The sequence below is a fragment of the Puma concolor genome, chromosome C1 (genome assembly GCF_028749965.1).
Source record: "Puma concolor isolate L17-30 chromosome C1, mPumCon1.1.hap2, whole genome shotgun sequence".
Taxonomy (NCBI): Eukaryota; Metazoa; Chordata; class Mammalia; order Carnivora; family Felidae; genus Puma; species Puma concolor.
Genome location: NC_141674.1, coordinates 222,942,012 through 222,956,767, shown reverse-complemented (window position 1 = coordinate 222,956,767; position 14,756 = coordinate 222,942,012). Strand labels below are relative to the sequence as shown.

General features: G+C 55.4%; 1 protein-coding gene across 8 annotated transcripts in view; it reads right to left on the bottom strand.

The window, feature by feature from the left end:
• The window catches only part of FARP2 (FERM, ARH/RhoGEF and pleckstrin domain protein 2), a 105,625-nt gene that overhangs the window by 12,800 nt on the left and 78,069 nt on the right, over window positions 1-14,756 (bottom strand). For all 8 annotated transcript variants that reach the window (XR_015255680.1, XM_086720208.1, XM_086720211.1 and 5 more), the window contains exons 14-19: window positions 12,668-12,846; window positions 8,244-8,333; window positions 7,737-7,870; window positions 7,264-7,345; window positions 3,343-3,580; window positions 580-710 (exon numbers count right to left, since the gene is read on the bottom strand). Coding sequence is in view for 7 of the 8 variants with exons in the window: in XM_086720208.1 (XP_086576334.1) it covers window positions 580-710; window positions 3,343-3,580; window positions 7,264-7,345; window positions 7,737-7,870; window positions 8,244-8,333; window positions 12,668-12,846 (854 nt within the window). In the remaining variant the exon portion in view is untranslated. The remainder of the gene's footprint in view (window positions 1-579; window positions 711-3,342; window positions 3,581-7,263; window positions 7,346-7,736; window positions 7,871-8,243; window positions 8,334-12,667; window positions 12,847-14,756) is intronic.

The window sequence follows — 14,756 nt, the reverse complement described above, 5'->3', positions numbered from 1 at the left end:
ATTCCACTATGGTTATTTACCCAAAGAATATGGAAACACTATTTGAAAAGATATCTGCACTTCTAAGTTCACTACCGCATCATCTACGATAGCCCAGATATAAAAGCAACCCAAGTCCACTGACTGATGAATGGATAAAGAAGACGTGGTGTATAGATAAGATGGGGTATTACTCAGCCATAAAAAAGAATGAAATCTTGCCATTTGCAAACACGTGGATGGATCTAGAGAATATCATGCTGAGCGAAAGAAGTCAGAGAATGATAAATACCATATGATCTCACTCGTACGTAGAATTTAAGAAACAAATGAAAAAAAAAAAAGAGACAACCCCCCCCCCCCCGCCCCCCGGCAAAGACTCTTACCTATAGAGAACACACTGGTAGTTCCCAGAGGGGAGGTGGGTGGGCAGATGGGTAAAACAGGTGAGGGGGATTGAGAGCCCACTCACCGTGAGGAGCACAGAACCATCACTGTATTGCACACACGAAGCTAACACAACAATGTATTGTGAACTACACTGGATAAAAACCAAACAATTAGGTGACCATCTCAAAAAACTTCCTCGAAGTCACTCACCCTGCCGGGAGTGATGAGATTCTCTATGCCGACCAAGTCCCGCTGCAGCTCTGTCAGCTTCTGGAGGTTTTCCAGCCGGGCAAGGCTGTGCTGCAGTGTGGAGGTCACCTCTGTGATGGCCTGGAGGGCATCTGTGAGGAGAGACCCCTCAGTACAGGCACCGGGGAAGGTGGGCATGGAAGGAACCCTCCACCCACACCTCTGCCACAGGAACTGGCATTTTAAAAGGCAGTTTTAACCCAAGGAACATTCTACTCCCAACTCCTCACGGGACTGCCGTCCATGGTTTGCAGCTGCCAGGGACAGCACGTGGCGGTCCCTGCAGATGCCTCGACATTTGGACCTGTTCCGTCCAAACCACTGACTAGCTAACGCTCCGGCTTGGAAAACAGGAAGAATGGTCTTTGTGAATAATTGCCGTTCTGGGCACAGCCGTATTTGTTTTTCAGGGAGAACTAGCTACTGTAGTTGAAAGGTGAATAATTCGCATCTTCAAAACCTTTGTCCTTTTTCTCCTTGAATCGAGAAACACCTGCCAATCTTGTAGTTCCAGTACAGATATGAAGGTTTATCATCAGGAGGGGAAACTCATTCAGACAAAGCACAAAAGCAGCCACGGAGGGTGGCCTTCACCACGCAGCCCTGACCAGGCCACACCGGGAGCAGCCGCTTGGCCGGAGCAGAGTGGCCACATTTTGTTTCCTTTTGGGGACGGCTCAGAGAAGCTTCCACCCTCCCGCCAGAACCTCCGCCGACAGCCTGGCCACTGCCTGGTGCGCCCAAGAGGCACAGCGGGAGCTGTCTGCACCCTCAGCTCCGCCCCTGCAGGTCGGTTGCTCCCAGCGGGGTGCCCACCCCTGCGTCACAGCTTTAAGAGGATCAAATCGGATAAGAAAGCACGCGCTTTGATGAGCCGCTCCTCCGGAGGAACCGCTGGGAGAGCCCCAGGGACGGTGCACGCCCCTGAGCGCCTGCGGCATCCGGCCTTGCTGTGCTGCAGGGCTCCCGTTGAGTCTGGACGCGGGGGCACACGGATGCTTGCTTTGCTCTGCCGGTGCACCGCGGGCTGCCTCGCCGGTGTCCCTCGCTCTCAGACGCCTTGTGTGCATGGAGCACAGGGCCGGAACGTGGGCTCGCGCTGCACCTTTGTTGGCTGTGGAAGCTGGGGACACGTGTCTGACCTACTGCCAAACTGATGTCCCCAGGCCCACCTGTGCCTGAGTCTCCACAGAATCACAGTGATGTCGAGGGATCAGACACACACGTGTGGCCCCGAGCCAGTGCCAGGCAGCGCCCTCAGGAAACCCTTACTGAATGAAAGATAAAATAACAACACAAGGGGCTCCCCGGGTGGCTCGGTCGGTTAAACGCCTGACATCGGCTCAGGTCATGATCTCGAGGTCTGTGAGTTCGAGCCCCGCGTCGGGCTCTGTGCTGACAGTTCAGAGCCTGGAGCCTGCTTTGCATTCTGTGCCTCCCTGTCTCTGATCCTCTCCTGCTCACACTCTGTGTGTGTGTCTCTCTCTCTCTCAAAAATAAATAAACATTAACAAAATAACAAAAAAACACAACGCAAGCCTCAACCTAAAGGGATCCCCTTTTGCCCAACAGGTTCAAGGAAGCCCTGCAGGTCGGGGAACAGGTGGGAAGGGGCCCTGACCGCTGCTGTCAGCTAAGCATGTGTTTCGTCCATGGCTTTCCCGGTGCTCTAGAGATGGCCAGGCTCTGAGGCAAACCCATCCAGGCTGTCGGGTTATCAACACTGTGTCATGTTAACAATTTACACAGCACGTTCAGACACGCAACCTTGCTGGGTTTTTGCATCAGCAGAACCCCAGCCCTCCCATGCATCAGCCCGGGGATGGGTTCCACCAAGTGGGAAGCCGGTGGTAGCCAGCGGGCCCCGCCCTCTCCACTTGCACTGGCCTCCCTGCCGTGTCCTGGAGCCCGGGCCTCCCCTGCCGGCACCGCCCACCCCACGGCCAACGGACTTTTATAAACGCTCTGTACTTGTATCACCCTAAATGTGCTTGCGAGGATTTCCCACAATTTTGTCCTTTTATCGAGCAGAAAGCCCTTGCTTTTGGAATGAAGAGGAAGGGAGATGTCAGTGTCCTATGACACATTAGAAAGTATCTTATTTACTCCCTTCAGGACTAGGTGGGGACCAGCTAAATAATCTTTCATCTTCCAATGACAGTAGGGGACTCGCACAAAGGCTGGCACCAGAAGCGCACAACTAGAGGTCGTCTGTAGGCTTAAAAGCTCTGGGTTTATGCTCCTTTGCCCCTTTAACACAAATAAAAATGACCAAGCTCATTAATATCAGAAGCTTCTGATGGGCCATGCTGGCTCAAATGCTTGACTTTTAGAGCCAAGGCTTCAAGGCCAGAAAGGGTCAGCTTTCTGCTGCTCTCTACCGGCAGTGGACTTGGGTGGGGGGGGGGGGAACCCCTCACAGCAGAAGGCCACCGTGACTTGGCGAGGCGATCGGAGTCCTTCCCTACACTGCGCAGACGTGCAGAGAAGAGCCCTGCCCTGGAGTGGCAGAGCTAAAGGACGGGCACCCACCTCTCCGGCAGCTGGGCGGGGGGGTGGGGGGGGGTGGGGAGGGGACTGCGGCCAGACCAGCCCTCCCAGGCTCCCACGCACTCCCCAGTTCCCAGTAAGAAAGCCAGCATGCTGCCCCGTAGCCGGGCCTCTGGCACCCGTCCACGCCGGCTCTGGGCCACACCGGCTCCCGCCGGTCCGGCCCACACTCACCACGGCAGTCCGCGTAGTCACGGTGCCCGGGCTCACAGCGGCCGCACAGCCGGCTCAGCAGCAGGCGGTAGTGCACCAGCCGCTGGATGGGCTTCAGCAGGAACGCATTCAGGGGCAAGTAGCAGACTTTCTGGAGCTCAAACTCTTTGTACACCGTCTCCAGCTTCTTAAAGCGTTTGGCGGCCTTTTCCAGTTCCGTCAGGACTTCATCGTGCCTTTGGAAGTAGCTGGTGAACTCCTGTTGGGGCATAAAAGGGAGGGCCTTAGGTTGGGAGGCCGGGAGAGGGGGGCCCGCGGGGACAGCCTGGTCAGCCGGAAATCTCAGTGGGGCAAGACAGAAAAGGACGGCCGGTGCGCGTGCGACCAGACGGCACTCGGACGGGAGCGCGGGGCTCAGCCACAGGGTCACCACCACGTGTGGTGAGGGGACACGGGGTGTTAGCCCCACTTTACAGATGAAGGGCTGGGGCTGAGAGGGCCGTAACCTGCGTCACGCGACACAGTGGTGCTGGGCGGCAGGGAAACAGACCAAGCTCCCCTCTGCCCTCAGCCCCGCAGAGGCCGTAGGTCCCAGCCACGTGCAGAGCAGAGCGGGTGTTCGAGCCACTTGTTGGAGTGGGAATGATCACTCCTAATATTCTTACAGCACAAATCAAAGCACACGTGTATGGATTCTGAGTATTATACAGATAATCCCAGCCAGTCCCTCTCTACCTTCTAGAAGGTTTCAATATTAAATCAGTTCGTTTTACTAATGTTACACATAACGTCTGTGGTACGATAACCTCAAGCAGACTCGTGCGTATTTTGATTTTAAATTTGTGCAAGTGCTTTTGGGATAGGAATGACGAATTTGCTACCTGGCTCAGAAAACCAAACAAGTCTCAGAAGGGGCTCCGAGCAGGGCTCTCTGAAGACAGAACTGAGGGATCTGTGGGCCCCCCAGGCTTCTAGGAGTGGGGCCTACAATATGTCAGGAGTCTGGCTGGACTGGCTGGAAGGCAGGACAGGCCTGGGATGGAGGCGGCGGCCAGCCCAGCGAGAGGCCATGAGGGCTCGGAAGCCCAGAGCAGTGGGTTTGAGTCCCCGGGCAGGATGCCGCAGGGCTGCTCCAGGATGAGCATGTGGGTGGGGCACCTGTCCCAGGTGTGTTTAGCCAGAGTGAGACCCCTGAACAGCGAAAGCACGGCTGGCCCCGTTGTTTTCCACACCGGTGACAACTGGTCCTAATGAGAAGACATGCTGCTTCTGCCACGTCGCTGACCTCGGCTCCCCAGAGTCGCTCCGTACTTTCCTTGGCACATTCCCTTCAGGGAGCTCTAACACGTCTGAGGGAGAAAACCTGAACTATAAGCCAGCAGACCTGTGTGCAAAGACCCACTGCCAGCCTAGACACGTCCTGCACATCCTACTGCAGCTGGTGAGCTCAGCAAGGACAGCGACAACTATACGGGTCAACTGTGATCAGCAGGCATCAGGAGCGCCAGCCCTCAGCACGCTATTCCCTCTCATGCTGTCCTGAGGGAACACTGCTCTAAGGGAAATGCTGTCCTTAGGGGAAGGGTGTCTGAGGAGAATGATGTCCTGATGTCCTGAAGAGGAAACTGCACTAAGGGGACCCTGTCTTTAGGGTCTGCAGTCTTTTTTCAAAAAAATTTTTAGGGGCACCTGGGTGGCTCAGTCGGTTGAGCGTCTTTCATTCAGGTCATGATCTCGCGGTTCGTGACTTCAAGCCCCGTGTCAGGCTCTGTGCTGACAGCCTGGAGTCTGGAGCCTGCTTCTGTGTCTCCCTCTCTCTCTCTCTGCCCCTCCCCACTCGTGCTTGCTCTCTCTTTCTCTCTCTCAAAAATAAACAAACATTAAAAAAAACTTTTCAAAAAATGAAGTAAAAAAAAATTTTAAGTGTATTTATTTTGAGAGAGACAGAAACAGGGCGAGTGGGGGAGGGACAGAGAGGGACAGAATCCCAAGAAGGCTTTGTGCTGCCAGCACAGAGCCTGACCCGGTGCTCGAACTCATGAAACCTCAAGATCATGACCTGAGCTGAAACCAAGAGTTGACTTATAACTGACTGGGCAACCCAGGCATCCCGAGGTTTTGCAGCCCTGAGGGAAAAGCTATCCTGAAGGGAATGGTGACCTGAGAACCCTGATCTGAAGGGAATTTCATCCTGACTTTTGTGTCATTCTAAGGTGAAAACTGCCCAGAAGGAAAGGCTACTATGAAGAAAACTTTGTCCTGAGCAAAATGCTGCCCTGAGGGGAACACTGCTGTGAGGGGAAAAATGACCTGAGGGGAAAACTGTCCTGAGGTGAATGCTTTCTGAGGGAAAACTCTGAGGTGAACACTATCCTGAGGAGAAAACTCCCCTGGAAAGAGCTGTCCTGAGGGGATAAATGACCTGAGGTGAATTCTGTCCTGAGGCAAACACTATCCTGAGGGGAAAACTGTTCTGAGGTGAACACTGTCCTGAGGGGAATGCAGTCTGGTCCTGAGGGGAAGGCTGTCCTGAGAGGAAGGCTGTCCTGAGGGGAAGGCTGTCCTGAGGAGAACACTGTCCAGCCCTGAGGGGAACGCTGTCCTGAGAGGAATGCAGTCCAGTCCTGAGGGGAAGACTGTCCTGAGGGGAATGCAGTCTGGTTCTGAGAGGAAGGATGTCTTGAGGGGAATGGAGTCCAGTCCTGAGGGGAATGCTGTCCTGAGGGGAAGGCTGTCCTGAGGGGAACACTGTCCAGTTCTGAAGGGAACACTCTTCTGAGGGGAATGCAGTCCAGGTCTGAGGGGAAGAATGTCCTGAGGGGCACGCTGTCCTGAGGGGAACACTGTCCAGTCCTGAGGGGAACGCCGTCCTGAGGGGAATGCAGTTCAGGCCTGAGGGAAAGGCTATCCTGAGGGGAACATGGTCCAGTCCTGAGTGGAACGCTGTCCTGAGGGGAATGCAGTCCAGTCCTGAGGGGAACGCTGTCCTGAGGGGAACACTGTCCAGTCCTGAAGGGAATGCCGTCCTGAGAGGAATGCAGTCCAGTCCTGAGGGGAAGACTGTCCTGAGGGAAACACTGTCCAGTCCTGAGGGGAATGCCGTCCTGAGAGGAATGCAGTCCAGTCCTGAGGGGAATGCAGTCCAGTCCTGAGGGTAAAGCTGTCCTGAGGGGAATGCAGTACAGTGCTGAGGGGGAAGGCTGTCCTGAGGGAAAGGCTATCCTGAGGGTAACACTGTCCAGTCCTGAGGGGAAGGCTGTCCTGAGGGGAATGCAGTCCAGTCCTGAGGGGAAAATTGCCCTGGGGCAAACACTGTCCTGATGGGAACACAATCCTGAGGGGAAAACTGCCTCAGGCGAATGCTGTCCTGAGGGGAACACTGTCATGAGGCATACGCTCTTTACAGGAGAATGCTGCTCTGTGGCTAATGCAGTCCTAAGGGAAAGCTATTCTAAGGGAGTCTGTCCTGAGAGGAAAACTGTGCTGAGGTGAATGCTGTCCTGAGGAGAAAACTCACCTGAAGGGAAATCTGTCCTGAGTGGAATACTGACCTGGGGTGAACCATGTTCTAGGGGAATCGTATCCTGAGGTGAACAGTGTTCTCAGGTGAATGCTGTCTTGTGGGGAAAACGGCCCTGGGGCAAATCCTTAGGGGTACGCTATCCTGAGGGGAGCTATTCTTGGATGAACACTGTCCTGAAGAGAACTGAAGGGAACGCTGTCCTGAGTGGAATGCTGTCTTGAGGGGAAAACTGCCCCGGGGAGAAACATGTCCTGCCTACAAAACTGTCCTGATGTGAACGCTGTCCTGAGGGGAAAGCTTCCCCGAGGGGAAAGCTGTGTTGAGGAGATAACTGCTCTGAGGGAATGCTGCTCTGAGGGCAACGCTGAGGGCGCACTGTCATTTGCTACGTATGGAGTTATCACACCAACACGTGGTACCTTTAACTGATGCATGTTCCTGAGCAGGATGTCCCCGATTCGTTGATGGCCACCTGTGGAATGGGCACTGGAAGACCCTTCCCTGGAGTGGACAGAGATGGACAAATATGGTCAAAACCTTGTTAAAACTTGCGAGCTGTACTTTGACGCTAGTGTGCCTGGCTGTCCTAGTCTTAGAATGGCAGTGAGATGCTTCAAGGTGGGAGGCCCGTATATGACAGAAGACGGTAATGAGGCAAAAAAGCGGATCTACCTTGACTTCATTCTCTCTTACGGAAAAGGAAGAATGAAAGTGGCTGCTGTTACAGGTCTACCCCTCCCACAAGTTCTAAAAATATGCTTCGACCAAACAATGGTTCTTGTGAGTTAGTTTCTGACGCTGGGAATTTCCTGAGGGCAGTGATATAGCTACGTCGGCGGAGCTGGCCGTGTGGGGGTCCAGGGCAGGGGCCGCCAATTGTGCAGGGTGTTACCAGAGTGCCAGCCTCTGCTCCACCTCACGCAGGAAGCCTCTGTGGAACTCGTAGATGGGGTCTATGTTGGAGAAGAGCAGGGTCATCAGATCTGCAGGCATGGCGTCCTCCTTGACCACCGCACTGCGGAACCACTGCAGGAAGAGCTCAGGGTGACCGAGGAACCTCACCCCCGATGGTCTGTAGCCATAGGACACACGGCACCGATCCCAGATTCCCCATCGTTCAAATCAGTGCTACAGCTATCCTCTTGGCTGATCACCCAGTTTTCACAACATACGAAAACAGTTCTGGGTGAAAAGCTTCAAGTGGATACTAGTTTTACAAAAAAACTTGGACTCACTATTCTGACTCTATTCTTAGACAGGCTTGAAGGCAAACATGTTTAATAGAAGATAAACATGTACATCTCATGGTGGCCAAGAGCTACTTCTCAGGACAGATGCTCTATTTCTGGTGTCGATTATATTAAAGAAGACAAAGTAACAAAGGATTTAGGTTTCATACCACAGTGAGAACTTCTAAATCCTTCAGGTATGTTCGTTCTGTAGCGAGAATCTCCTTCGCTATGAAATAGGCCTCATCTGCTGCCATGCTCTGCAAGAGGCACAGACAGTGTGAGCGTGTGTCTGTCGGCCACGTCGCCCACGCTCACAGCTCTCACTTTCTTCTGCCCAAGCTGACATCACTGTGCGCTTTTCATCTGTAATTCCTGAAGGGATTTACTTGTGAGTCCAAACATAAGCCCAGATGGATCTCCTTCACATGTTTTCCCCATTTTATGTTATTTTTTTAGAGGGAGAAAAAAAAAATCACTGTTCAAACATCAACATGTTCTGAAGCTCAATACTGGTTTTGTAATGAAATTATTGTTCTGGTGTCGCTGCCAGGGGTGTAGCTGGTTAACAGATACATGTGTCCATATACACGCATGTATGTGACTAGAAACGATTAAGCTGAACTCACAAAAAAGTCATTAAAGTTGCCAAACATTCTAACTGTGCCCAACGTCAGAGCACCAGGCCGGCTAACACGCTTTGAGTGCAGGGCCAGAGATGACCCCGCCCTGGGAGCTCCGAATTCTCCGTCGTCACGGCCTCTGCCTGACTCTAGGGCGCCGGCAGCCAAATCAGCAGGGAGGGGACCCGACCCTCGGGAGCAGGAAGGGCTGCCGCAGGCCCCCTGGGAACCTGGGCCACACCACACCCAGCTCTCGGCAGGCCAGCAAGGGACAGGCCGCATGCCCCACGTGGGTGGCCCTGCTCAGCCCTGCGGGGCTCCTCCACGCCATGAGCGCCTCAGGTAGCTGCCTCTGTCAAGGTCCGGCTCGAAGGTCCCTCCTCCGTCCTGTCCCACCTGGCTGACACCCTGCTCTGTTCTATCCCTGCACGCTCCCCTGTAGCTCCCCCACCCGGCCGAGGACTTCTCTAGGGCTGGCTGTCCCTGAGGCCACCAAGCAAACACCTACAGAGCACATACCAACGGCACACAGGCACCGGGGACTCCCCCAGGAGTAGAGGCCCCTGCGCTGGAGCGACAGCAGTGGGAGGAAGGGCAGAGCGGGGAGGGTGGAGGCCGGAGGTGTGGGGCGGCCGCAGCCCCTGCCGGCAGAGACAGGGGGTCGGGTAGTGGGAGACCAGCTGGAGGTCAAGGATGGGGGGGGACGGGCAAGAGACAGGTGAGCTGGTTACTGGTGGGGGAAGCAGGGCGTCTCTGGGGCCTACTGGAGCTCATTGGGAGGGGCTCGGATGCCGCGCCAAGAGCAGCATGGGGGGGCTGGGGCCTGGCAGAAGCCTCCGTCCGTAGTGGGGAGGGGAGCAGCAGGACCCGGAAAGAGTCTCCTGGTCACGTTCTGGTGTGGGTGGAGGTCCAAGGGACAGAGGAGACAAAGCTGACTGTAATTTTGGGTCCAGGCCCAGGGACAAAGCTGCCATCCCCGAGGTGACAGGTTTGGGGAGGAAGGTGAGGAGTCGGGTTTGCACGAGTCTGGGAAGGGCTTTCGACACCGGCGAGAAGCTGACAGGGGAGGCTGGGCTAGAGGCTGCTATTTGGGGGCCCCTCTCCTCCCTGTGCCCCTGCCCCCAGGTGAAGTTGACCAGAGGTTGCCATGTTCCCACGGTGGCAACACAGTCTCATGCCTCCTGTGTGCCCCGGAGACCACCGATTTGGCCGTGACCTCTCCACCCACAGGGACTACTCCCCGCGGCCCACTCTTTCCAAATAGTCAACAGCTGCTCTGTCCCAGCAGCCCCGGTGAGCCTGCTCTGCGGTCACACAACACCGGGGTCCCAGCAGCATCTCCTTGGAGTGCCCACCCCTTGTTCCTAGAGCTCCAGACCCCCTCCCTGCAGAGTGGCAACCTTTGTGGCTCTTCAATTCTTTCTGGGCTTTGTGCTATTGAAACATGACTTTCCAAATCCTGATTCAGTCCAGTCTCTTTGACACACCCCATCTCCACCTGAGCTCGAAGTGCCCAGCAAGCTCTCGGGGGCCAGAGCCGAGGAGGAGGCCCACGTTCCCGGTCTGCAGCCTCTGCCCACCCCCATGCGGCCAAGTGTCCCTGATCCTGGACACCTCCACCTGCACGCTGTCGGCCCGGGGGTTCTGGGTGGGGGATCCAGGGCAGGCAAGCTGGCTTCCTACCCACATTTCCTTTGCGTGGGGTCCCAAGCAGTGCCTTAGCCCTGAGTGCGATCCTGCAGAAGCAGGGTCACCCTGAGGTTCCAGACCGACTCCTCTTCCGTGGGGGATGAAAGTACCCACAGAGAAATGCTCAGAAACACAGCCACGGCAGTGTCACTGATTAGCTCACCATCACGTCACAGGCGCCACCAGTTGGTGACGGGACACAGGGGTGTGGCAGTCAGGAGCGGCTGACGGACAGCCTGCCTGTGTACCGAGGGTGGTCCGCAGGTTTCCAATGCGGTGAAAAACCTCTTAGGGAAACTCCCAGGGGAGCAAAAGCCCGGCCGGCCTGGCTGCAGATCGGTGGGGCTGGGACGGCACCACCCCGGGAGGAGTGTACTTTCTGCCCAGCCCTGCCACCTGTCCTCACAGGAAGCAGCCCAAGAGCCCCAGGCAGGGAGTGCCCCACAAAGCACCTCAGTCTTCGTCCCTCCCGAATACTGTCAGTCCTCAAGGATTTCTATTGGAAAGGGGGAGAAACAGCCAGTTAAGTGGGACACACTGGGGAGGAGGGACGCCGGGAAACAAGTGGGCGGGTTGCTCCCCACGGAGGGGGAGTCCGGCAGTCAGAGGTAAACGCAGAAGCCCCTCCCAGCGGTTAGCCACTGCTGAGGCCCTGCCAGGGAGTCCTCTTGGGTCTGTGGCCCATGTGTCTTAGCGCCAGCCTGTGGGCTGGCTGTGGGCAGCACTGAGGAAAGTGCCCAGGGACAGGAGAGGAGGCAGGGGAGCTGTGGGGCAGGGCCTGGGATCCCCAGGTGCAGGGCCCAGACATGGCTCTGTGAGCCTGTGGTGGGGCTCCCAGGTTCCATCTCTGAGGCCTGGTCTGGTTGGGAAGGCCACGGCCACCCACTGGGAATCCGGCCGGTGACCCTCGCAAGTCTCCCTACAGAACCACCTAAAGGATGACTATTTTTGTAGTGCGGAAGAGTAACAAAACAAAATTTAGTTTTTTATGCAGCTTTCCAGCCATTCTGTTTATGCACCAAAGCAACAGTGAGCTAAACAGATAATTGTTAGGTTTGCAAAATCAATAAATAAAAACACCCCAAGCCAACAGTCTTGCTGCCAAACCGGGTTCGAGGGACCAGAGTGACCTCTGCCAGGCAGCCCGATGTGAACAGAGGCCTGAGGGGCGGGGACTGTGAGCCCTGCCCCCGGGGCCGGGGTCCTGGGATCCCTGCCCTTGCCAGGCGCCCAACGGCACACCCCGTCTTCCGGTTCAGGACCTGCTCTCTCTGACAGGGGCCCCGGGAGGGAGTGTGTGCTGAGGCCTCGCCAGGCCTCCGACCGGTCGACCCCACTTCTCGAGGAATCTCCCGCATCCCACGCATGGCATCCCTCGGAACAACTTCAGGATGAAACCCACGGCCTGACAAGGTGTTCTCCAAGACAGCCCTCCCACGTGACAGGCACCTGTGAGGCAGGGTCCCACCTGCTGGCAGCCCAGTTGAGCCTTGCTTCCTTCCAGCTTGCTCCTCGAGGACCCTAAACAGGGGGACAGGTGCCCTCTGGGCCACCACAGTCCACCGCCCGTTATTTCAACCACTCTCTTCCCCAAGCCTCCAGCTGCCTGGCCCCTTTGTCCTCCCTTGTGTGCCCGCCCACAGAGCTGCCTGGCCAGGACCACCTGGTCTATGCTGCTGCTCGGGTTGTGGGGCGGGGGCACAGGCCAGGAGGGTGGGGGTGGCCACGCAACAGGTGCCACTGCCTCTGGCCAATGCCTCATCCTCGAGTTGGGGCTCTCCGATCTGCCGGCCTCCTGTCCCTGAGAGCAAAGAGAAACCTGTGGGCATCCCCTCAACTTTCCACCGCAAACCCCACACAACCCTCCTCCTGTGCTATCACGCCCCCTCGTGTGGACCCCACCCCACCCGGTCACTCCTTCAGAACCCACTCATCCACGAGACCAAAAAGATGGGGGTTCCTGGTCACCCTCCCAATTACCCGATCGTTGGAGAGAGTGCCCAACAAGGGAGGGAGGGCAGGAGGCTGAGAAGTCCCCCAAGGCCCTACCATTCCCACCACATCCCCACTTGAAACCCACAGGTGCCAGGAACGGCCATTAAATGAATAAGGAAGCCTGCCTGTGCGCAAAGGTGGCCGAAGAGTCCCCAGTGACGTGCAGCTCTAGGGACAGATTTCACTGGGCGAGCCAGCCCCCTGGGACAGAGCTCGCCCTGGGCCCCCCAGGCTTCCCTGCAAACCAGGCCCACCAGCAGCCAGCCTCTTGCTGGGGCGGCGCCCACCTTGTGTTTTGGCTCCTCCTCGCCGTCCATCCTGGCTCCGCCAGCGTCGCTAAGGACAGGGCTCAGGAGGGGGAACAAGCCCTGTTCAGCTGGGCCCAGAGTCACCTGAGATGCAGGGCTCAGGCTCAGCGGGCTCTTCTGGGTGGAGGGAGAAGGCTGAGGACTGTCCACGGAAAGGCCTGGAATTGAATGGGGCGGGGGATGGAGCAAGAAATGAGAAAGGGCCGCCACATCGGCCAGACACCACAGTTCTTACCGTGCTTTAGCCAACATTAGCCTAACGCTACCACCGGGCACCTTCTGGGAGGCATGTAAACAAAGCCTCTATCAGGTGCAATTCTCAATATGACAGAAAGCGAAACGAACACAGGCTGGTGGCCGGTCGACCCGATTTCAGAGACCAACCACAGGTGGTTCGGACACCCCAGGGCTCTGAGTTTCTGGGGTTTTTTCTCGGTTCTAGACAAGATGCAACTGTGATGAGAATAAGCAGCACAAGGCCTGCGAAGCAAAAGGCACACCCTGAGTAGGGCGCTTCTGTGCGCACATTAACGGAAGGCAGATTGCGGAGCTTAGACGGAAGGTACCCACCTGGTGCTAACGAATCTGAAAAACAGAAGTGTGCTTTAAGGTCGCACTCCTCACTTAATCGTTCGTTAAAAAAACTGGATCATGTACTCATCATACTGTTTTCTACTTCCCTGAATTTTTTATTAACAAGGATTTTATATTGGTTTTCTAGACTCATACCACAACAGTAACTACTACTATTTTTCTTCTTAAAACAGGGTTTGCTTGGAACTGGGCAGAGGCCAAAGCGTGGCCGAGTCCTAAGAGGGCTGACGAGGCATGCCCCATCCCACGTTTTGCAATACAGGAATTCTGTTTTCAAGAGACCTTCAAGTCTGAAAGGGTTATTTCTAATGTTTTTCTACGGGAAATCAGTCAACTACTGAATGGCAACTTTTGAAGGTATCTTTAAAGCAGAGTTGTATGTAAGAAATCGAACCAGTTTAGAAGCTATTTATAATTGAAATTTACCTCAGGTTTACAAATGGGCGTCTAGCTCTCATGCTACCATTACTCCTGACTGTGGCTAAGTGGGCTTATGGAATGCGGGCACCTAAGGGACTTGGCCAGGACCCCTGGTGCCTCCCCACCCCACCTCAGCCCATCCACCATTGGCTTCAAAGCGAGATCCTCTTACACCGTAGACAGAGACTTCAAAAGCAGTCACCTATAGTGACCAGCTAACAAAACCAAACCTTGGCTTATTTGACCTCAAACATGCACGTGTGCAGGCAGGTTAGTGCAGAGGGCTGCCCGGAGGGCCGGGTGAGCATGGCACCAGGGAGCCCTGGGGCGCGGCCGGCAGGCTTGATTTTCACATTGACAAAGGTGGAGTTCTGGAAGGCTGCTGGTGCTGGCGGGGTCTCGCCCAGGGAGGGGGTCCCGCCTTGGAGGGGAGCTACCAATGCTATGAGGGCAGAACTTTCCTGTGGGCCTCTCACCACGACGGAGAGTGAAAACTCAAGCAAACATTCACTGACCGAGAAAACCTGGATGCTGTAAGAACATGAAATTATTAATCAAATCAGAATGTGCTTTTATTCCACATTAATTTAAACAAATTAGAATTTGCTTTTATTACACATTTAAAACATGCTAAAGCAACCTTGAAATCACATGGGCTTCCTTCGTGCCCTACTCATGTGCAGGAGCCTAGTCGCTTCTGAAGGGGTCAGATGGGGTCGAGGGCTCTGCCGACCCCTGTGGTGCGGAGGACCCCTACGAGGGAAAGCGGTGTTTCCAAAGATGAGCTATTTTAGGACTCCTATCCAAAACCCTTTTTTGTCTCAAGCAAGCTCAGAACTGTGTCGGGAGATACTTTTACACACAGGAGAATTCACAAAAATGTCTAGAAGCTCCTAGCAACATACCTTATTTTTCACAACTGTACTGTTCAAAGTGTGAGAACTGAGATATTTCATACTCACTGGTTATGAAAATAAGGTAAGTCCACTGCTCCGCTCTGCCCCCCACCCCGCCCCATGCCCTGCGCAGCGCCTCCCTCAAAGATGGGTGGTCC